At 38.2% G+C, this 24,350-nt stretch overlaps 1 protein-coding gene across 1 annotated transcript; it reads right to left on the reverse strand.

Moving 5' to 3' along the window:
• Positions 1-1,329: 1,329 nt before the first annotated feature.
• On the reverse strand, positions 1,330-14,496 carry LOC306891154 (myosin heavy chain, fast skeletal muscle-like). Its single transcript, XM_079451189.1, has 41 exons — positions 14,439-14,496; positions 14,268-14,305; positions 13,666-13,891; positions 13,444-13,587; positions 13,209-13,365; positions 13,080-13,107; positions 12,865-12,973; positions 12,670-12,762; positions 12,482-12,545; positions 12,309-12,407; positions 12,133-12,236; positions 11,909-12,047; positions 11,704-11,822; positions 11,455-11,604; positions 10,990-11,160; positions 10,608-10,908; positions 10,421-10,485; positions 10,248-10,335; positions 9,814-9,931; positions 9,604-9,727; positions 7,183-7,319; positions 6,842-7,097; positions 6,520-6,762; positions 6,261-6,437; positions 6,032-6,177; positions 5,859-5,949; positions 5,388-5,777; positions 5,183-5,309; positions 4,920-5,038; positions 4,642-4,838; positions 4,366-4,549; positions 4,115-4,280; positions 3,870-3,994; positions 3,107-3,415; positions 2,812-3,015; positions 2,609-2,734; positions 2,335-2,505; positions 2,063-2,167; positions 1,874-1,969; positions 1,632-1,763; positions 1,330-1,445 (listed from the first exon to the last, which is right to left on the reverse strand). The coding sequence occupies exons 1-41, from the start codon at positions 14,481-14,483 to the stop codon at positions 1,431-1,433; spliced, it is 5,898 nt and encodes a 1,965-aa protein (XP_079307315.1). The 5' UTR covers positions 14,484-14,496; the 3' UTR covers positions 1,330-1,430.
• Positions 14,497-24,350: the final 9,854 nt, after the last annotated feature.

A 24,350-nucleotide genomic window follows, 5' to 3' on the forward strand; every position in this document is an offset into this window, starting at 1 on the left:
TGCACTATTAGGTGGTTGCCCTGCAGGCCTATTACAAAAACTCCAACTGGTCCAAAATGCGGCAGCTCGAGTTCTTACACGTACAAAAAAGTATGAGCATATTAGCCCGGTTCTGTCAACCTTGCACTGGTTACCTATAAAGCATCGCATAAATTTTTAAATCTTGCTTATTACCTATAAAGCCTTGCATGGTTTAGCTCCTCACTACTTGAGAGAACTTCTTACGTATTATAGTCCATCACGTGCACTACGCTCTCAGGCGTCAGGTCAGTTGGTAATACCTAGAATTTCAAAATCAAGTGCAGGCGGCAGATCCTTTTCCTATCTAGCGCCTAAACTTTGGAACAGTCTTCCCTGCAATGTCCGGGAGGCGGACACACTCTGTCAGTTTAAATCTAGACTAAAGAAGCATCTTTTTAATCTTGCATACACTACATTATCATAATATATGTATTTCAAAGATCTAGGCTGCACTAGTTAGATCAACCGGAACCAGGGACACTTCCAATAACAACTGATGCATTTGTTGCATCAAAGAGTGCAGAACAGTACTCTACTCTCAGCCAGTCTTGTCTCATTGTACCAAGGTTACAAGAGCGGAGCGGGCAGGGCGCAATCCATTCCTAGACCTGACAAATGCTGGACGAAGGAAGTGACGTCCCTACAAAACTTCAGCCACTATTAGATTATTAATGATAATTTTAAATCTAACTTTTTTATTTTTGCCTTGTTGTGCAAGCACTGTCAAGCTTGTGCAGAGGCTGCAGTTTTTGCCAGAGGGGAACTGGAATCCCCTGGTTAGGCCTGGTTTCCCTCCGAGGTTTTTTTTCTCCTCCAATGGAGTTTTGGGTTCCTCGCCACCGTTTGCATACTGTTTTGCACTGTTTTGCCTAGCCGGGGGGGCTGCTAGAATTTGGTAGTCTTATTTAATTAACACTGCATATAGGAATTTATTGTGTGTCTGATATTTGACCTGTGTTTTGAATTCCATAACCTTTTATGTTTTACTTGGTCATTTTTTCTTGTACAGCTGCTTTGTAACAATGAAAATTGTAAAAAGCGCTACATAAATAAAGCTGACTTGACTTGACTTGACTAGATAGAATGCATCAACCAACACTTTAGTTTATTAGCCAAATTCTGCAGTCTGTAGACCAATGTCTGTCAAATGCTGTGCTGTTTAGCTAGCCTACAATTATAAAGGTTTAAGTACTAATAACTAAAACTACTGAACACAATGCCGTGCTTAAGTGATTTTCTAATGTGTCCCAGTAGTTGTATGCTGGCCTTGACACAATTTCTTAAGAAAATAAAAGAAATCAAGTACATACAGTCTTTATCTTGATTTTTTATTGTAAAAGGACATTCTACAAAAATATCATATTATATGACTTAAGTAGTTGTTCTCATCAGGTTTATGTTGTAGGGTTTCACTCTTCTTTTGCCTAAAGGAAAAAGATGCAGATTAGACATACTGTCAGTAAACTATGTTTAATCATAATCTGAATGCAGTCTCTATGCTTCTCTTGTATGAATGTATACACATTTTCATTTAAATAAAAAAGAGAAGTTATTTCAACTAAGTAAATGCAATTATATACGCAGTCCCTGTAGAATGTAATTCAATTGACCTTTCCGGAGTCGCGGCTCTTGGCTCTGAGTTTGTTGACCTGAGACTCAGAAATGTCAGCACGTTCCTCAGACTCCTCCAGCTCATGCTGCACCTTCCTTAACTTGGATAGGTAAGAGTTGGCTTGTTCCTCCTTAAAAAATATTTTTTAACATGTAAGCAACTATGCTTTGCAAGTCAGTTTGCTATTGTATCAATTTCTAGTAAAGAATAAACGACAACATCTGGATTTGTTTTACATACCGCCTCTTCAGCCTGCCTCTTATATCCTTTCACTTTCAGCTGAAGCTTGTCAGCCAGATCTTGAAGTCTTGCGACATTCTTCTTATCCTCCTCTGTCTACAAACAATACAAATATTTGATTTTAAATGATTAACGATAAAATACGTCTAATTTTTACACTTGGATCTATAGACATGGTTAGATAGATACCTGATAGGTGAGCTCCTTTACTCTCCTCTCATATTTGCGGACACCTTTAACAGCATCAGCTCCACGTCTCTGTTCAGCCTCAATTTCAGACTCAAGCTCACGAACCTACAGAAGAACATAAAGGGTAATAGAGAAATTAACAATTTGGTTAGTGCCTGTTAGTCATTTTGGTACTTGGTATTACATTGTATGTACTACATCTGTCAATAATGATGATGATAACAACTTCTAGACAAATTCTTTATGAATTATGTTGGTTCTGAAATACTCACTCTGCTTTCCAGTTTCTGAAGTTGTTTCTTTCCTCCCTTCATGGCCAGATTCTCAGCCTCATCCAGACGGTGCTGGAGGTCCTTCACTGTGACCTCCAAATTCTTCTTCATCCTCTCCAGATGAGAGCTGGTGTCCTGCTCCTTCTTGAGCTCTTCGGCCATCATGGCAGCCTGTAATTCAAAAGGACATTCTGTCACTTCAAATTGATTGCAAAAACAACATTACGCTTCAAATAGGTAGGACATATTAAATCTGTAGCTCTCCATTACTCACATCAGTAATGGCCTTCTTGGCCTTCTCTTCTGCATTTCTTGCTTCCTGTACAGTGTCATCAACTTCACTCTGGATCTGAACAAGGTCAGCCTCAAGCTTCTTCTTGGTGTTCATGAGACTTGTGTTCTACAGAATGGAAAAAGACAATAAAATGGAGATCACTGTTCAAAATTAAATAAATAAATAAATACAACAAATGTTACCTGAGAATGCAGCAGTCCAACACGCTCACTGACATCCACCAGCTCTTGTTCAGCCACTTTGCGGCCTCTCTCTGTCTGTTCCAGAGCAACTCTCAGCTCCTCAATCTCAGCCTGCATCAAAGTATTTCTGCGCTCCACCATGGCCACCTGCTCCTTCATGTCTTCTTGTCCTCTCACGGCATCATCAAGGTGGAGTTGTGCATCCTGAACATATCATTGGTTTTTCTAAAAGCCTGTGTCTAAACTCTACCTAAGATACTTCAATAATATTCTACAACGCATATGGTATTCATACCTTGAGTTGTCCCTGCACATTCCTCAGTTGTTTCTGAGCCTCAGCAGCCTGGCGATTGGAATGGCTCAACTGAATCTCCATCTCATTAAGGTCTCCCTCCATCTTCTTCTTGATTCTCAGAGCATCATTTCTGCTCCTGACTTCAGAGTCCAGTGTGCTCTGCATGGATTCAATGACTCTCTGGCTGTTTCTCTTGATTTGCTCCATCTCCTCATCCTTCTCTGCAATCTTTCTGTCAATCTCACCCTTCACCTGGTTTAACTCAAGCTGGACACGGAGAATCTTGGACTCCTCATGCTCCAGGGTGCCCTGTAAATTGAGGAAAACAAGATGGCGCGAGTATATACAAGCAGCACACTGGATATATAGATCACTTTTTCTCTTCTCTCCATTAACATGAACCTTTTGAAAAAATACTAACCTAGCCTTTAACATTAGTTAACTGCATTACTAGTCTACTAATACAACATTTAAAATAGTTAAAATAATACAGCAGTTAACAAACCAATTTGAAAAATGTATTATGTTTTTTCCCGAAAAATGTATTTGTTCTTCTAAAATGATTCTAATGGTATGTTTAAGCAGATAACATATACTGGACAAACATATGGAGATACAATTGCACGCAATTTAAACAATAATGTTGATACGGCACAGTGATTTCCAAAAAATATTACACGGCACATCCTGTATAAAAAGGTTGCCAAAAAGATAGCATTCATCTAAAGTCTACTTTCTTAATCTTTCATCTCCAGATACTCACTTCAGCCTCCTCCAGGGCGGTCTGAATCTCAGACTTCTCAGTCTCTACTGTTTTCTTGGCTTTTTCCAGCTCATGAATGCTCTTACCAGTCTCACCCAACTGCTCGCTCAGATCTGAGATCTCCTCTACAGAATAGATATAAATATTATCAATCCCAAAATGAAAAGCACACATACTCACTGATATTTACCAATCCAGACAACACACATTAAGGTTAATATTGCATTTAACAATGTTGTTCTTACGCTGGAGATTCTTGTTTTCTCTCTTGAGTGTCTCCAGGTGATCCAGAGTCTCCTCATAGGAGTTCTTTAACTTGAACAGTTCAGTGCTGAGTGAGCGAGTCTCTTTCTGGGCACCTTCAAGCTCTGCCTGACCCTCTTCATACTTCTGCTTCCATTCTGCCAGAACCTTTGGGCAGATTAAATATTATTAGTTGTAGAATGTTGAAAATGTTGATCTTATTTCTGAAAACCTAATGACAAAATTACATTACCTTGTCGAAGTTCCTCTGTTTCTTGTCAAGGTTGGCAGCGACTGCATTTGCTCTTTCCACATCAATCATGAGGTCCTCCACCTCACTCTGGAGTCTCTGCTTGGTCTTCTCCAGAGAGGCACATTTGGAGTTTACTGCCTCAATTTGTTCCTCTGCCTCTTGCAGACGCTGAGCCAGCTTCTTCCTGTTTTGTATTTTAAAGTCATCAGTCAGACGAAGCATTCAATTTTATATACTATTAACAAATGTATTTATCATTTCTTTTGATAGTCATACTTGGACTCTTCAAGTTCTTCTGTGCGCTGGATAGCATCCGTTTCATATTTGCTTCTCCACTGAGCCACCTCACTGTTTGCTTTAGACATTCCCCTCTGGAGCTCAGCCTTTGCCTCCTGCTCTTCCTCAAACTGTTCACGGAGCAGGTCACAGTCATGACGGGCTGACTGCACTGCATGGGCCAGGGCATTCTTAGCCTAGAAGAACAAGTCAGATTCTTCTATCTTTGTTTTGTAGTTATTGACAAATGTGAGGGACCAATGCTTCTGTTATATTACCTTAACCTCCTCTTCAGTCTGTCTCTTAAGCTCCTCAATTTGTTGAGTGAAGGCTTGTTTGCCTCTGGTGAGCTGGGAAACAAGAGCTTCCTTCTCCTCCAGCTGACGGCCAAACTCACCTTGTGAGATTTAGAATAATTGTGCTTTATCTCTTTAAGTCAGTTATTAAACTCTATGAAGTAGATTTGTTGCAATCACTCTTTAAAAAAATCCTTTGAATATGCTGTATTCATGTATTGCTAAACACTCTTTTCCTTTGTTACCATTTTCAGTTTGAAGTCTTGCTCTGTGAGCACTGAGGTCATTTATTTGGCGAACATTCTCATCATTCTTGGTCTTGATTTCACTGAGTTGGTCCTCCAGTGTGCGGCACATCTTCTCAAGATTTCCCTGAACAACAACAAAACGATAGATGTTTGAAAAACTAAATCATGTTTTATATATTCCTCTAAAAAATTAATTCTCAACCTTTGCTTTGGCAACAGCCTCCATGTTGCTGGAGAGATCATCAATCTCCATTTTGTATTCACTCTTCTCTTTCTCAAGCTTCTGCTTGACACGCTGGAGGTTGTCGATTTGCTCTCCCAGCTCAGCCACACTATCTGCCTGTTTCTTGCGAAGGGCAGCAGCGGTAGCTTCATGCTGAAGGGTGGATTCTTCCAGATCACGACGAAGCTTCTGTAATTCAGCTTCACGCTTCTTATTCATCTCGATCTGAGAAGCAGTTGCTCCTCCGGCTTCCTCAAGCCTCTCGCTGATCTCCTCAAGTTCCCTGGAGAGATCAGCTCTCTGCTTCTCAACCTTTGCTCGGGCAGCACGCTCAGCCTCAATCTCTTCCTCTAGTTCCTCAATGCGAGCCTACAAGAGCAAATAATGACACATGCTTTAATAATATTAAATTAACCTTTTTAAACAATGTCACAAACAGTCTAACAATACCTGAAGCTCCTTGATCTTCTTCTGAAGTTGAGCTCCAAGAGATTGTTCATCTTCAATCTTGCTGAGCATCTGACTTGTTTCAAAGTCTTTCCTGTAGCCATTTAACAAAACCATGTATGAAACCTCACGAGAAAGCAGTTCAGTTTTTTATTGAAGCATGATTTTTTCATTACTTTTTTAGCCTCTCCTCAGTTTGCTGCTTTTCATTCTCCAGGTCCATGATGGACTCCTGGGCCAGTTTCAGGTCTCCTTCAAGCTTTCTCTTGGCTCTCTCAAGGTCCATACGGAGCTTCTTCTCTTGCTCCAGGGAACCCTCAAGCTATGAGAGAACATAGACAATGTTTTCAAAATAAATGTAAGCAAAACATAATTTTGATTTATTGGTTGAGAACAATTACCCACATCATCAACTTGTTGCTCAAGTTTTGTCTTGGATTTGGTCAGGGTGTTGACTTTGTCCTCCTCTGCCTGGAGATCATCCAGAGTCTGCTGATGTGACTCTTGAAGAGCTTTCTTCTCTTTTGTGAGCTTGGCATTGCACTCATCCTGAGATGCCATTTCCTCAGTCAGGTTCTTGACCTGATATAAGATAACATAAGATTTTGTTTTTTTCAATTCATATTTTATAAGAAATGTGTAACGGCAAATAAAAAACACAAACCTTATTCTCAGTGGCATGTTTCTCCTTCTCAACTTTAGCCAAGGTGAGCTCCAGGTCATCAATGTCTTTCTTCAGTTCAGAACACTCATCCTCTAGTTTCCTCTTCTTGGCTGTAAGTTCAGCATTGATTTCTTCTTCATCTTCCAGTCTCTCAGTCGTCTCTTTCATTTTAGCTTCAAGCTGGATTTTGTTCTTGATCAGACCTTCACACCTCTCCTCAGCATCTGAGAGATTATCAGATTCCTGAAGAAAAAAAAGATTCCTTTTTAAAACAAATATGAATACATTTCAAATAAATGGGCATTCTATAAAGAATACTCACAGAGGCTACTTGCAGCTGCAGATCATTTTTCTCTTGCATCAGAGAATTCAACTTCTCTTCAAGCTCTTTCTTTTTAGCTTCAGCCTTGACCAGATCTTCTTTGCATTTTGTATAATCCTCTTTCATACCTGACAGCTCCTTCTCAGTCTCAGCACTCTTCAGCAGAGGCTTAATCTTGTAGTAAACCTTCATCCATGGCCAGTGTTTGACATTCATGAATGAGCGGATATTGTATTGGATGGTGTAGATCGACTCCCTGTGAATAGTCATATAATGTCATTTACATCAGTATTAGAGTTGTATTACAGTTGTTTATTTTTAATTATTCTCATAATGCTCACCTCCTCTGCATCATCTTCACAAACTCTCTCCTCATGAGGTAACCACGGCAAAGAGCCTGAGTCATTGTGACCAGAGAAGCCAGTTTCTCATCACGCATCTCCTCAAGAACACCTAGAAGACCAGCTTTGAAGAACACCTGCATTTAGGCAAAATAATAGAGAGAATAATTAAATTTTGGGGCAGTTTCCCGGACAGAGATAAATTTAATCCAAGACTATGCTTTTGCTAAATTAAGACATTTAAGTAGTTTTTACAAACATGCCCAACAAGATCCCTTGTGGTGAAAATCAAGTTTTTAATGCTGTTTATAATATGTTTATATGGCGTTTTCTATATGCTTTATAGTCCCAGTAAAATCTAAATGAAATTTATTTCCTTTAATTAAAAATTAATTAGCCTTAATTAGGACGTCAATTTACTGATATGCTCCTACCAGTGGAGGACAGTAACGAAGTAAATGTAATTCGTTACTATACTTAAGTAGTTTTTTGTGTATCTGTACTTTACTCAAGTATTTCAATTTTGGGAGATTTTTACTTTAACTCCACTATATTTCAAAGTCAAATATCTTACTTTTTACTCTACTACATTTTCAAAATCAGTCGTTCTTTTTATTAATGAGTCAGTAAAAACTTAACTGGTAAAACGAGCCGCCAATCACAGTACATTGCGCGCTTTGTTTTGAACTTGTTTTGTTTTGCACCTGTCTCATTTATCAGGAATGAAGATGGGCTATATACTTACATAACCAACAGTCTGCTTTCAAGCATTAAAGTTGGAGAAATGTCTGATTACTTAGCGAGAATGTGCTGTAATACGGTTCAGTGAATCCACTTAGTACATATTTGTTTTTACGATCCTTTTGTTCCATTGCAAGTTTAATTTTAAGTAAAAACTTGGATAACTGTTACAAATAAATGTTAAACCGAAACTGCCGGCTCTCAAGTCCTGTTATTTAATTTTGTTCTGAAGGAAGTTGTTTGGCTTCAAGGTTTTGGGCTTATGAAAATTTAAATAGACATCAGTGTCTGTCTGACTAACTAATGTTGTTTTATTAATAGATTGGTGTGCCAAGTGTGACATTAGAGTCTTCACGTAGACTGAGTAAAGCAAGAGTCTTGTGACAAAAATGATAATAGGACATTATAGCCATAAAAACAAATCATAGTACTTGGATACTTGAGGACATTTGAAGGCAAATACTTTTGTACTTTTACTCAAGTGAAAGTTTAAAGGCAGCACTTCTACTTATACTTGAGTAATATTTTACCTTGGGTATCTCTACTTTTACTCAAGTACATGGTTTGTGTACTTCGTCCACCATTGGCTCCTACGCACTGACAAAATTCCCATTTAGAAGACATAAGCATTTAAAACTGACAGCCTGGCACTTGTGATGGACGTGTGTTAAATAACCGTGTGTTGAATAATGACAGAAGCTGCACATTCAATCAAATAGGCTATGTGGTGTTTAAATGTGAACAGTTTACAATTTGTGTCACGTTTTTAAATCTTAGCAGGCAGATATAGTAAATTGGTATACAAGTGTGGCAATACATTTAATATTTGATTAACTCTTCTGGGATTGTTTGGGGTAGAAAGTAACCAACTTTTTACCTCTTAAAATCATGAAGAAATTATGTTTTTATTAATTTCACATTTGTACCAGTGAAACGTATTGTCATAGCAATGTGGTACTTCCTGTTTCCTTTTCTGCCAGTATGTCCTAAGGAGATCTCGTTTAATTCTAAGTTGAGAATCCTCCATATACCGCATCCTCTAGAGGATGACACCTCCGGAGGACAAAAGGACACAGTCTTACGAAACGAGACACGTTGTGACTTTATGCCATAATCAAAATGCTATTGGTTATTTAAGGTTATTGCAGTTTATCAAAGACAGTTTAAAAATGCAGTTTGAAACTTCTCCAGTTAATGAACCTGTAACGAATTACATCAACTCATTTGACCCCCGTGGATCAAAAGAATTATGCATAATTATGCAAAGATGGCGCATAGATTCCAGCTGAAACAATCGCTACACTGCTGTGTCAGCCCTCAGATTGACTTCAGTTTAAACAGCGTCTGGAGTTCATTGAGTGGAGACAGAGCTAATTTGCATATTACTGTATCTGCGTATACTAAATGAAGCAGAGGTGCTGAGTTACATTCAAGCTATTTCACTGGAAAGATGTTTTGAATATATAATTTTGATGGAGAACGATCAGTTTTAAGTGATACAATTATTGACCACAGGGGACTTTAAGATATATCTGTGAAAGTTGTTTTCAGTTTGGACAGCTCTAACATTTATTTTATTCTAGGACTATTAAGATGCCCAGTCCTGGAAACCAACCCTTATAGTTTACACTAAACATCATGATTTCTGAAAAACAGATAATCGTAAAGCAGAATGTGTACCTTTGTGTGTCCAAATTTGTACTCATCATGATTAACATCGATGGATCCCAGGAGTTTCTCTGAAGCTTTCTTGTTGTCCATGAATTGTCCCTCGGGGATAACACCGGCATTCAGCACCTTGTATCTGTGGATGAATCAAACTGCTTTACATCTTTGATTCAGTGAAGATACGCCTCAAACAGGAAACAATATTTTCATGGTCCCATTTACCTCTGTTTGAAGTCAGCATAGACGATTCTGCTGGGGAAGCCCTTTGTGCAGATTCTGATACCCTCCAGTACACCGTTACACCTTAGCTGGTGGATAACCAGGTGGTTCTCCATGAGTCCTATAAAAACAGTAGATGGCATGAGTTTGGTAGATGAACAACACCTCTGTGTGTCCTTTTAATATCAGAATATATGAAGAGTTTGATTTCAAAATTAGATAACTACATTTTTTTAAATGTTCAAAAATCATGTTTGTATTATGTTTTTTGTGTTTAAGTTTAATTATTTTTGACTTATTATGTCTTAAATCAAAACGAACCGACTGCAGTTTGATTTAAAATTAGTATGAATGCACAATACAAATTAGCACAAAAAAAGTATTTTTATCTCATTTCGGAACCAAACTCTTCATATGTTAGTGCTTTATGATTTTACCTGGAGTCTTCGACTCATTGGGAATCAAACAACGTACAAAGTGAGGGTGAGTGCTCCTCAAATTGGTCATCAGCTTGCCAAGATTCTCCTGTACCATCGCCGACAGTTTCAGCGTTATCATTCATCATTAATTCTATCATTATTTACTTTTATAATGTTGGACAACTACTTACTCTGAACTGAGAAGACACAGTCTGCATGGAACCACCCTTCTTCTTGCCTCCCTTCTTGCCAGCCTCTGTTTAAAAAGGTTAAAGACAAACACTTATAATATAGTGACAAGAAATCTGTGCAAAACTAATTTAGTGTTTGATTAATCAGAAACATTATTCTATTAAAGCAGTAGGTTTTTTAAATTACCTTCAACAACAGGTGGGTAGAAAGTAGCCAGCAGTTTGACAGAAGACTTCTGGTACAGCTGGATAACAGACTCATTCAGTGGATCCTTGTTCTTGTCCAGCCAGCCAGTAATGTTGTAGTCCACAGTTCCAGCATAGTGAACAAGAGAGAAGTGGGCCTCAGGCTTGCCTTTGACAGGCTTTGGCTTCTGGAAAGCATTACTCTTGCCAAGATGCTGATCATACAGCTTGTTCTTGAACGTTACGTCTGAGGCCTTGGGGAACATACACTCCTCTTCAAGGATGGAGAAGATACCCATGGGCTGTTTGTAAACAAATGCAAATATTTTTTTTATTTGAATTTCATATGATTTACATGAAGAAATGTAGAAACCTTTGCAAACCTTCTCAATGAGCTCAATGCAAGCAGCCAAGTCCATGCCAAAGTCAATGAATGCCCAAACTATGCCCTCCTTTTTGTACTCCTCTTGCTCCAGCACAAACATGGTGTGGTTGAAAAACTGTTGCAGTTTCTCGTTGGTGAAGTTGATGCACAGCTGCTCCATACTGTTGTACTGGAGAGAGAGAGAGAGAGATAGAGAGAGAGAGAGAGAGAGAGAAAGAAACTGGATATGAACAAAGATTTTTCAGGGGGCGGGGCTCTCGTGAGGCACTTACAGGCACAGTAGATAAGGCGATATCTAAAACAAATTTTTTTTGGCGCAATTTAAGCTTAGCTGGGAACTTCCTATGATGTAAATAGTTGCCCAGAGGCATCGCAAACATGGCCGCCGAGTGGCAAGTCTTCCGTAAATGGACTTTGATATGAATCAGTCAACTTTAAATGGAGATAAGAGAATCATTCTTACATCAAAGATTTCAAAGCCAGCGATATCTAGCACACCAATGTAGGACTGTCTGGCTTGTTTTGTGTCCAACATCTGGTTGATACGAACAACCATCCACAAGAACATCCTCTCATAGATAGATTTTGCCAGAGCGCTAACAGAGTTGTACACCTGGAGATAGAATAGAGTGTACATTTAATCTGACAATATTTATAATTTCCATAATAATTTTCATGTTTACAATGTAGCTGTTTGCATGTTAATACATACCTGTGGCACAGTCTGACCTTTGGTCACATACTCATTTCCGACCTTCACTCTTGGGTAGCACAAAGCCTTCAGCATTTCAGCAGAGTTCAAGCCCAAAAGGTAGGCGACTTTGTCAGCCTCTGTAGTTTTGTGGTTGAAAAAGAAAATTAATACAATTGAATGCCATGACCATTTTCGACATGCCAATAGACTAATAAAGTCTCACCCTCGTTGCCATCAGGCTCAGCCTGTTCCTCACGCTGCTTCTGCTTGAACTTCATGTTACCATGATGCAGCACAGCTCCAGTGAACTTGTAGATGCTCATTTTCTCGTCATGAGTGAAGCCCAGAATGTCAATAGCACTCTGGAATTCACAGAAAGGTATAAGCCATAGCACCTGCCATAGATATTTAGACTATCATTGCCTTCATCAAATAATATTGACTCACATCAGTGGCATCCAGCTCCTCTTTATCATCAATGCTTGCCACTGTGATATGACCCTGACTGCACATGGGAAAGTCATAGGGGTTGGTGGTGAGGAGCGTCATTTCTGTAAAATACAAAGTGCATTGTTGAGTATTTTACAACATTATCTACCATTTTAAAGTTCTGAATGACCTACCAATCAGCTCAGGCTTGTGGTTGGTCATCATCTGGTAGAAGATGTGGTAGCCTCTCTCATCTGAAAGCTGGAACGACACTCTAGACTTCTCCAGAAGGTCTGGTCAAGAAATTCAGTGCTTAGTAGTATTCAAACAATTGCTAGATTTGAAATTGTTATTCACTGTCTCTTACATGTCTCAATATCAGCACTAGCCAGTTTTCCAGAATTGCCAAAGTGAATTCTGATGAATTTACCCTGTTCAAATATAAAAAATAAAAAAAGTTTTACTTGCTTTTGTGGCAAAACGCCTTTCACAATAAATATTTATTTAAAAAAACTTAAAAGACAAGTAATTGTACTGTAGGAATATAAAACTTACAAAACGAGAGGAGTTGTCATTTCTCACAGTCTTGGCATTACCATAAGCCTCAAGCAGAGGGTTAGCAGCAATGATCTGGTCCTCAAGAGATCCCTGTGAAGTTAAGAAGGTAATATATTAAGAAAAATGTATAATAATAATATTAATAGAGATTTTTATTTTTATTTATTAACTACATCACTTTTTGTATCACACCTTCATTTGGTTGACAGCTTCTTTCTTCTTGTCAGTATGCACTGCAACTGTGGCAAAGTACTGAATGACACGTTTGGTGTTCACAGTCTTTCCAGCACCAGATTCTCCACTGGTTTATAAGAGATGATTATCAGACAGAACATGATAAGACATGTAAAAGTTTGATGAGAGTAATTTATAACAATAATACACATTTCATAAAAGTAAATACATACGTGATCAGGACAGACTGGTTCTCTCTGTCTATAAATTGAATGGTAATTTTGTTTAGATAATTGTTTTATAAAAAAAAAACATAATTCCACAAATAAGAATGACCTTTCCATTTAAAGTGAAGCTCTTACCAGTGAGCATGAACTGATAGGCATTGTCAGAGACAGAGAAGATGTGGGGTGGGGCCTCCATACGCTTTTTGCCTCTGTAGGCAGCGACCACTTCTGAATCATACACTGGAAGCCACTTGTATGGGTTCACAGTAGCACAGAAGAGTCCTGAGTAGGTCTGAAACAAACAGAGAAACCATCCGATTGCAGCGTCACAGTCGTATTAACATTTAAATGTACTTTCTGCTAAACTTACATAGATCATCCAGGCTGCGTAACGCTCTTTGAGGTTATACAGCACAGAGGGTTCATTGAGATGGGTCATCATGGCCATGTCCTCAATCTTGTCATACTTGGGAGGATTCATTGGGCAGACATCATCCTCTTTAACAGTTTTCTCCTATTTAAGTAATTCAGCAGACATTAGGTTTGTACTTTGTAATGATTATCTTTGTTTTAAGAAATATGGATATTTTACCTCCTTGGTATCATTCACAATAACAGTGACTTTGTCACCATCTTTGCTCTTGATTAATCCTTTGACGTACAGCTCTTTGGCATCAGTCACATAGCAGGCAGCCTTAGCATCAAAAGGTTTGCTCTGAGCCTCAATTCTCTCCCTCTCAGGCTTACGGAGGTAAATGGCAGCTTTGCCATAAATGGCCATCTCCGCGTCCGTACTCATGGTGGCGGTTTTATTTAAACTGGGAAACAAAAGAGTGATGACATAGACTCCAAAATAACCATTCACTCAAAGGATTTTACAACAAGATTTTGTTCTTACATTTTATAGTTTAAACAAAATATTTTCCACAACAAAGAGCCTCTTCTGAAATAGAGAGGTTCTTCATGGAATCATTAGACCCATAATAGTTGTTCTATGACATATCACCCTAATTTTGAGTGTATTTTTCTTTACCACATACATGTAAATGACTATATACTGTAGTTGATTAATATAACAATGTGACAAATACTCTCTTGATTCTCTTGACTCAATTATTAAAGACTATAAGCATCCTGCAAAAAAATAATTCACATACATCTTCAAAGCAGTAATACAACTTAAGTGTTAACTACCTTGCAGCTCCTTGGAATAAGATTAAAAGTCCACAGCCCTGTCAAGTAATTCAGGTACACATAGATTACATTTAGATGTCATTGGTCAAACAAGATATAATATTTTTTATGCACAATGTGTAGGGTCTATTCAAACTACGTTACGCATTGAAAGGTACTTCAGCATCTTACCACAAGTTGTATCTTCTCCGGTCTCCGAGCTCCTCTTGCTCTCATCCAAACTTATATTGAAGTTATCTTGCACACTAAGCAATGGCTATATATGGACCAGCATGAGTGACCTTATGAAAACAGATATGACAGCCTTTGACATAACAGTATATATGTATGAAATCAATGTGATTGATTTGAAATTTGATTCATCTGATTCATCATCATATTTGATAGACATATCAAATATGGTCATAATCATATGTCTTTTTGTATAATGTGTATGTGAGTGTACATACGTGTGCTTTTCAATGTCACATTTAATATGCATATAAGATGCATATACATTTTTATTTGTGAAAAATAGTTTCAGTTGCTAATTAAAATACATAAAAACATGATAAACACACATGACATTAAGGCCTCACTATTTTTATCACAAGCAAACACTTCATATAACCGTCCTTATAAAAACTGGTTGACAAGCAGATCAGAAGCAAGGCTGCCTTATAAAACATGTCCAGATGGTTTACTGCCAGTGCATGAGTATTATCGTGCCTATTTATACCATTTTGCCACTGATGCATTTTATAATATGGATGAGTGGACTATATCACTCGATGAAGTAAAAGTGCTTCTCTTTGGTCTTCGGTCTGCATCAGTAGACCAAAAAACATGATTACTACAGTTTTATTATAAAAGCATGATTCATTTTCATATGGGTTGTCCTCTCTTCCACCAATGCATTTGCAAGTTCCTGAAGATTTGTGGGAATATAATGGCCCTAGAGCCGTTACTGGGAAAATCATTTGTCATTGTTCTTCAGTAGTTTTATGCTTTAATGTTAAACAGGCCAAACTGTCAACCATGTTACCCAGTGTAACACAGGTTCAACGGGAAAGGAAGGAGAAGACGCTCCCCTCGCCACACCCAGTAAAGGTAAAAATACAATAAAAGTTTAAAACATCCAACACACTGTCAAACCTAGATTTGCCAGATAGTAATTCATATGTATAGGTTATTTAAAGGTTATGTACTGTAACGTCATGCTTTTGTTTTGACAAAAATAAAATCTTCAAATGCCAAATGTACCCACAAATATATTGTCATGATCCTGTCCTTCTTGTCAGTAGTTTGCTAGCTCGCTTTCTCTAATTGTATTTTAAAGAAGGAAAGATTGGAGTCAAACATCGGGAACAGAAAGCGAGAGAGAAGATCTAGATGAAAGAAGGAGGAGTATAAGGTAATGGTAAAGTTTATGTCAAAGGAACTAAATGTCTTAAATCTGTTAAAACTTACAAAACCATTGAGGAAGACGGTCATTGAGAATGCAAAAATGCTACGAGAAGGTAGACTGATTGTCTTTTTTATGGATAGTAAACAGCAGAAGTTGATTCAGGAATTAAATCTTTTCTTGGACAAAAAGTGACGTGTACTATTGAGGAGAGAAGGAAATGGTTGAGGAGGTAATTACAGGTATTCCTGTTGACAGGGACGTGCTCAGGTTGCCCGGGCAACTGCCCATTCTCGACTCACGTTGCCCTTCCGAGGTGGAAAATAAATAAATCATACAATGGATGCAGAATTTCACATACGTCTAGATAAAAAAAACACGAAAAGCCTCATTCACTTCCGTATTCGGGCAACTAAAGTGAAAGTCAGAAGGGGAAGGATAAACTCTGTTTACATGGCTGCAGCCCTGCACGCGACCGGTGTTATGCCGAGAAATGCACCCCTGCCAGATTATGCACCCTCCCTCCCCACAATGGTTAGGGTAAGGATTAGGTGTTAGGGGTGGGGTTAGGATTAGGTGTGGGGAGGGGATGGGTTAGACAGCCAATCGGTCAGCCGAGTTATTGTAGGTGCATTTCTTGGCACAACACCGGCACCTGAGCTGAGACTGCATGAGTGGCCCTAGAAGAAGATTGTCGCGGTTGTCAGGTGATACGACTCAACGTTGTCTATGGCGTCTGGGGCAGCCTCAAACCGGACACTCATTTGTCTTCCTTTTTGGAGTTGTGCTGAATCGGCCTAAACAAAACCCGCTTTAGAACATTTATTGGGACGCAGCAGCATAGCGTCTGATGCCGTAAGATCTCCGGTCAAACAAATGATTGGCTGAAAGAGGTATCAAATGAATATCTGATATATCATTGGTTAAAACGTAAACAAGCCTTCACGACGTGGAAGTGGAGTCCACGTGCAGGCTTCGTCACATCATAACGGTAACTTGCTGAAACGTCAGACCACATTTAATCCGGAATGGACAAAAGAGCACAACTTTATATAAAAAAGCAGTAGAGACACTTTTCATGGATGTCGCTGTGAAGTGGACGTTAGTAGTCAAGGGACATGCGACATGCCAGCACAGAAAAACAAAAGTAACCGACGAGCTGCAGGAACATCTTCCCTTAGGCTTAGGTCAAATCTTTTTTCAAAAAATTGTCTTGCAATGAATAGAGTAGGTTGTTTCAGAATCACTGTATCTTGATACCGTCGATATGATGCACAAAATTGTACTGTAGTTGCGAGTACACCAGAGTCCTATGCAATTATTCTTGCCTCACTAAATGCTGCAAAGTGTCCTCCTTTTTGGTGTTATGGAAATGGCCACCCTAACGTTGTTAGAAAAGGTGAGTTTGTGTTGTATAACAAACGAACGATCATCATCATCAAGTTTTATGAAATGAATTAAAATCTTCATAAATTCAGGCTGAGTTTGCCACGTTTAGCCTAAATAATAAGACAGATAGCTTGCAGACAAGCAGCCTGCTACTATTTATTTTGGTAGGTAGGCATTAGGCAAACTAAGCTACATGTCTGCTGATAGTTAGTTTCTCACATTTCGTTTTAGCAAGAAGAATGAATGATGGAAGCAATGCATCACATTAATTATTTTATTCTAAACGGTTAAATGCCTAAATCCTATCACTATGTTGGGTATTGTTTGAAGCCAAGATGCCCACTAAAAAGAGGCGGATTCAGAAGAGGGAGAGACAATTCAGGAAGTCATGTTTTTCTGTATTATTATTAGTACTAGTAAAGGTGATTGAATGCTGTATTTCAGCGTTTTACTTCTTTATAAATATATTTTAACAAAGACCCTGTTATTCTCAGTCCGTCATATAGCCTGTGAGTTTTTATCAAGTATCAAGACAAATGTCTGTCTTAAACATTCACCCAAAGTAGTTTGAATGAATGTATATAACTTCTGGAATAACTAGATTTGCAGTAACTCATTTAACCAAGATGATATGTAGATCATGTTTGGGGTCTATGAGATTAATGTTAATGTTTGTTGTGTTTTGGGTTATTATTTCTATATTAAATTTATCCACTTCTTAGAAGTTTTCTTAGAGGACATCAGCTTCCAAATGCAAAACAAGTCCTGGAAGACGAAGACAATTTACTTTCCCTCCAAAAGTGCCCTCTTCTGATTGGGTCAGTCACATCGGTAGGGCATGACATCCTCACATCTTGAAAAGACAACTCCTCTCTTTCGCTTTTTGACCTCTTCCTACATACCTGCCTTGACCAGAAACCAGTTTGTGGTGTATCTTCGAAGACCGCCTTTCCCCTGGGGAAGAAGGAACAATGGACTGCGGCCTGCCACGAGGCCGGCACTTTTCCAGCAAGAACGCATCCTGAAACCAATTGAACCTTTCCATCTCTCCAAGCGCATACGGATACACATCTAGCACTGAGCTTGCAAGTATCCGTTTCTATTTATAGAATAGCTGCGTTAAGTTTGTGCCTCTTAAAGATGATTTTTATTGGTGTTCAGAAATCGCGGCCATGCTGCTCTCACAATCTATCCCTCTCTTTCACTCTCAGCGCTCCCAAGCACATGTGCAAGTTCAAAGAGTTATGTGAAATCAAAATGACAGGCATGGAAGTAAAAGGAGATATAGATGAGCTGAATAATAGAAATAAGTATGATTCTTTGTGGTACAGCTTAGAAAACTAGGAAAAAATTAAGGAAGAAAAAGGCTGTACCCTGGATGTAGTGAAGTAATTAAAATTAGAAATAAAGCATTAAAAAAGTGAAATTAACATACTCATTTGATGACTTTATAGCATATAAACGAGCACAGGCAGTAGTGAGAAGAGTAAATAGGGTAAATAAAATAAATTACTGGAGGAATTTTTGTGATGAAATTGGCGACATTGTCAGGATCGCGGAAAGAGAACCCAAGTGCAGGCAGCGAAACAGGGTTTAAACAGGATTTTAATAAATAATAAACAGGAACAAAACAAAAACCCGCGAGGGGGTAAACCGGGAACACAATAAACTGAAGACTAACACTTGACAAGAACTACAACTACAAAAACACCTAGACTAACAAAACAAAACACTCACACTGACTTGACTAGACTATCAATGACAAAGACTCCATGGCATGGCAAAAAGCATGAAACATGTACAACGAACGAGCACAAGACAATAGACAAGAGGGTATTATATAGGGAGACTAACAAAGGGGATAACGATAGGCAGGTGTGGGTAATGCGACACAGGAGGAGAGCAATACTAGAAACGAGAGGGGCAGGGCCAAATGACGAGACAGGAGAGAACGCATATTATGTCCTGATTGACCATAATATGATCCTCTCCACATAAAACACGTGGGTCTGTCATGATTCTGCCCCTAGACCAGAAAATCAAGACAAGAGCAGGCAGAATCATGACAGACATTAGTTCTGACATTAGTGAATTGTGGAATATGATTAGAAAGATGGGAGGGATCCATATAAAGGTGTCGCAGCTTTACATAAAGGAGATAAGTTTGTCATAACTAATGAAGAAAAGGCGGAGGAGCTAGCAGATGCTTTTTTAAAGAGTCATAGTAACAGTAACATATCAGAAGATATGAGAATGTGGAGAGACCAAAGTATGAGTAAGAATCCTAATATACTTATCCAAAGAATGCCTGACGGTGACGTGTTGAATGAACATTTATGAGTTGAAACAGGCACCTCAAAGGGTTAGGCAAACATGTTAAATTAATGGAAAGAATGGTGGTAGCCAGGTTAAATGATACAATAGAAAAGGAGAGTATTCTATGTTATACGTTTACCTTTGGAAGTAGCAGTGAACAATTATTTGAACCAGAAGTATAATGACAGTGTCCAGATATTCACAGATGGGTCCAAAAATCCAGAATCAGGAAATACAGCAGCAATATATATATCTCACATGGGTCAATACATTGTTAAAAGGCTTTTTAATTCTGTTTCAGTACAGAGCTAGTGGCAATATTAATGGCAATGATGTGGGTGGAAGAATCCAATATAAAAAATGTAGTCATATGCTCGGATTATTTTTAAGCAATGTACAGTTTAAAATGTGGTAAATCAGAAGCTAGACAAGAAACCCTGTATGACAAACTACAGATCCTACACAGAATTAATCCGCTAGATACGTATATATTACATCTATATGGGTACCAGCTAACGTAGGAGTGGAAGGGAATGAGATGGTGGAAAAAATGGCAAGGGAGGGATTAAAGAAGAATGAAGTTGATATCAAAATACCGCTAAACAAAGCTGAAGCGAAGTGTATAATAAAGAAAGCTGTTTTAAGAATTGTTAAAAGGAAGACACCATTTTAGTATCCAAGACAAGGTAGGGAGTGAAAGGAGTAAATATGGAACCAGAAAAGATGACACTATTATATTTAGGCTACGTATTGGTCAAACTAGACTAAACCAACATTTGCACCTGATAGGGAAAAGTGAGACAAGTGGGTATGAGCACTGTGGGGCGAACAGAAACAGTGGAGTATGTGTTACTACATTGTGAGGCATATAGTAGTGAGAGAACTAAACTTGTTGAAGATCTTAAAGAATTGAAAGTCCAACTAACAATTAAAGAATTATTTCAGAGTGCACAGAAAGAATCTAAATTAAAGCTGCAAGTAGCGATGTTCGGGCCCTCGCGCATGTGTGCACCGTAAACCACCATCCGTCGGAATCAGGAACAGTGAACGGCATCAGCATCAGAGCAAGGCGGATGTAACTCAGACACTTTTCTAACCGGCATGCATCTCGCGGTGATCACCGGTGATCAGTTCTGCACAGATTTTGCTCATCTCAAACAAGCCTATTGTTTTGCGACTTATTGCGGCTAATTGTATCATCTTTAAAATGAATGTATCATTTATTAGCCTACTTCTTTTATTACTGTTGTGTAATCCAGGGATTTTTAGAACCAGAAGGTACTGGAGGAACATTTTAGAGAAATAAAAAGATAAAAATGACAAAAGTCTAGTGAAAATTATTACTGTTTCATATAAATGTATTAATTTTTCTTAAGTGAAGAAAAAACATTTCTTAGAAAATATTTAAATTGTTTCACTTTATTCCAATAACAACAAATTATTAATTATTGTAAATGCATGTACTTCTTTTGATGGCAGTGAGCCTGGGTCCTCTCTTATATTATATTTACAGTAAGCCTCTCACAACACTGACGGCTTGTGAATTAGTTTAATCCTTTTATGCCTTCTCATTGTACAAAATGTGTTATCATTTGATACAGCACCACCAGGAAGAAGAGCTCAGAGAAGGCCTGGAGAAGCCATCAGAGGTGGAGCGGCAGCTCCTAAAAGCACTCCGGACCCGTCGTGTAGCCCCACCGCCGCCTCCACGATCCGAGGATGAGCTCTTCCTTAATTAAAATAATTATGGAAAACATTTGTACATTCACTTTAATTATATCCTATTGCAAATACACTCACAATAGTATAGTAAAAAAAATGATTTGTGATTGGACCAGTGTTGTTGTACAGTGTTATGTGAGAGATTCATTGCTCCATTCAAAAACTATAACAATCTAAACATGAAAAAAATGATGGATTTACACACGTTAAGGATAAAAAAGATAGCAAAATTTACAGGAGAGGTTGAAAAGATGTGATTATTTACAATATATAAAGTGTGGAAATCAAAAGAAAAGACAATAGGATGGGAATAATTATAGGAGCTAAACATAAAGAACATAAACAGCACAGTATTTAATGAACAAAAACTATTCTGTTGGCTGCCACGGGCAGAGATGGTAAGTAACGAAGTACAAATACTTCGTTACTGTACTTAAGTAGATTTTTTGGTATCTGTACTTTACTTCACTACTTATTTTTCCGACAACTTTTTACTTTCACTTCTTACACTTTTAACCAAATATCTGTACTTTCTACTTCTTACATTTTCAAACCAGACTTGTTACTTTAATCTGTATTATTTTTTGTCATGCGCGCTGTTTTTAAACAAGAAGCCTGTTGGTTTATTGGTTTTTAGGTGAGTCAGACATCCCAAGTCTCCCGTAAGTTCCGGGAGTCTCCCGCATATTGATAGCGGCTCCCTGATGCCCGCAAATGAGTTAAAATATCCCGGAATCTAGAGCGAGAGATCAAGAGCGCGCATGCGAGACAGAGACTCAACACATGTAGCGCGCGCACAGCAGAGAGGGAGCGCGAGACCTTGCGTGTGTGTGTTTGTGCTAGTCTGCGTGTGTGCCTCGTGAAGTGCAGGTAATACAGAGAGCATCCTGATTGGCCCGTTTCGGTAAATCAACCAATCAATTGTCAGTGTGGGCGGGCTTTTATCTCTTCTCCCTAGTCCCGAACTGAACACTCTGTTCAGTGTATATCTGGGTTAAATGATTGTAAAGACATGTTGAGGTGAGTTCATCAAGTTTTATTTGATTTCATTCGCATATTATTCAGGTCGGATACGTGAAAACACCTTAGACATATTTAAAATGGCAATGGAATGTAAATAAAAGCAGTTTACATGAGAGAGAGAGAGAGAGAGAGAGAGAGAGACAGAGAGAGGGAGAGGGGGGGGAGAAGAGATTTTATTTGTCATTGTGCAGTAGTACCATACAACTAAATTTGCTTGTGCATCCTCTAAAACAATACTCACTTTCATATACACACTCACACAATAAATAAAGTATAAAAATATAAAACAATAACAGGGCATCCAACATTACTCTGAAGTCCCATTGCATAAAAGCCCCTATCTATAAAGTGCAACTGTGCTGACTGGGTGGTAGGGGTGTATGATTGTTCAGTTCTATGATGGCTCTTGGGATAAAAGTATAAATAGAATAAGCAGCTTATATAAATAGTAAAATTAATCTACATATAAAATGAAAGCTTGCAAGAAAAGTAAAAGGCATATGATGTAGGAAATAGGCCTAGGCCTACTACATTTGCAGTGTGTGTAAATAGTTATTTTATTCATTCATTGTTGTTATATTCAACTGTATTTCGCTACACAAGGAAAGTGCAGTTCTGTGGTGAATTGTCATATCCTTGTCCTTCATTTTTTTATGGGGGGGGGGGGGGGGTCTTCGGGACACCTCCCTGAAATGACTTTTTGCAGGTTGGGATGTCTGCATTCCTAATCACCCATGGCCATATATTCGGGAGATGTTTGAAATTGTCGGTGTTAAAAATATTTCCGTAATTATAGTCTATTTTCTATGTTTGCTAAGTCTGTAATGTTATCATGAATTCATATTTTGCTAGCGTGTTAGTTAGATGTTGTTCATTGTTCACACTTCGCATCTTTTTTGACCAGAAAAAGAACACACACATACACTCACCGGCAAACACACACAATAACTTAATGTAGTGTTGCTTGCCTGTTATTTGTTTTTAAGTTTTTCTCTCCAATTTTTTCAGTTTTGTTAAAGGGATGTTGCTAGTGCTGTTCGTGCTGTTGGCACACACTTTAATATTCAGTCTTTAGCACAAATTGTTTAAGCCAGCGAATAGGATTATCTAGAAAGTTGCCAATTTGAGCAGTAATGATTTATAATATTTTCACTAGGCCTATTAATCTGTCATCTGGTAAACTAGGTGAGGTGTGAATTATAATGATACTTTCACTCTTGTTTGCATTTCAGTATAATTAACAATGTAACTCACTTTTGTCTGCCTGTGTTCTCTATAGCAGTTGTTCATGGATACAGGCTAAAGCAGGTAGTAGTAATGGCTACTTTTTACTTAAGTATATTTTAGAGCTCGTACTTTTTTACTTTTACTTGAGTAAAAAATTAAGTCAGTACTTCAACTTTTACCAGAGTATTTTTAAACATGAGTATCTGTACTTCTACTTAAGTAAGGGATGTGTGTACTTTTGCCATCTCTGGCCACGGGACTGCTCCCTCGGCAAAAAAGTGAGCCATTACCTGTCCCTGACCCGGATGGCCTCTCTGGCAGAATTATTAGCTGCAACCTGACCAAGACTCTGCAGCTATTCCTCTGCACCTTGCAAAGATCATGCAGACTGTAGAGACACCAACTCGGAAGCTGCTAGCGATGATCCGGAAGGAGTCTCCAATGGCTGTATCTGCATACTTTACCTTTATTTAGCATATTCTCAGATTTGCATGCTACATTGCAAAAACAAACTATAATTCAATATTATAATATAGCAGTTACCTGCACAATTCAAAACCCACGTTGAGAGACAGAAGTTCATTGCAAGTGCTGTATTGATAACTGTGTGTTTAGAAGAAAAGACCATGAAGAGTTTGGTTCCAAAACGCTTTAAATCCATTTAGATTAATTTATAGTTTTCTTTTTAAAAAAAAGTGGCAAGATGAGAACCACTATTTTCTCTTTTAAAGTTTCACATAGCATCTTATAGCATTTTAAAATTAAAGTTATTTTTCACATTGAAACTGTCAAAAATAGACAAGAAAGTGAGTTAATCAACATATGACAGCCTCTGAAGTCAATACAAAACTAATCTTACATACAGGCAATAGAATAAAAAAATAGATTCAATCATTCATCGCTACTAAAATGAATTGTAATCAAACTCTTCATATATATGTGGAGGTTCTCAGTCATTAATTACTTGAAATCACACAGAATATTAAATGATTTAGACTACTGCCGGAGTCATGTTACTGTGT

The sequence above is a fragment of the Barbatula barbatula genome (assembly GCF_947034865.1).
Source record: "Barbatula barbatula genome assembly, chromosome: 2".
NCBI classification, from domain to species: Eukaryota; Metazoa; Chordata; class Actinopteri; order Cypriniformes; family Nemacheilidae; genus Barbatula; species Barbatula barbatula.

What these genes read in the sequence shown, in the direction of transcription:
- LOC306891154 (XM_079451189.1), bottom strand. Translation starts at nt 14,483, where the DNA reads ATGAGAGCAAGAGGAGCTCGGAGACCGGAGAAGATACAACTTGTG. An exon ending in TTATTCCAAGGAGCTGCAAG is followed by an intron (nt 13,892 to 14,267) that starts GTAGTTAACACT and finishes TTTGTTTCCCAG; the next exon opens with TTTAAATAAAACCGCCACCA. An exon ending in TAAAGGAGCTCACCTATCAG is followed by an intron (nt 1,970 to 2,062) that starts GTATCTATCTAA and finishes TATTGTTTGTAG; the next exon opens with ACAGAGGAGGATAAGAAGAA.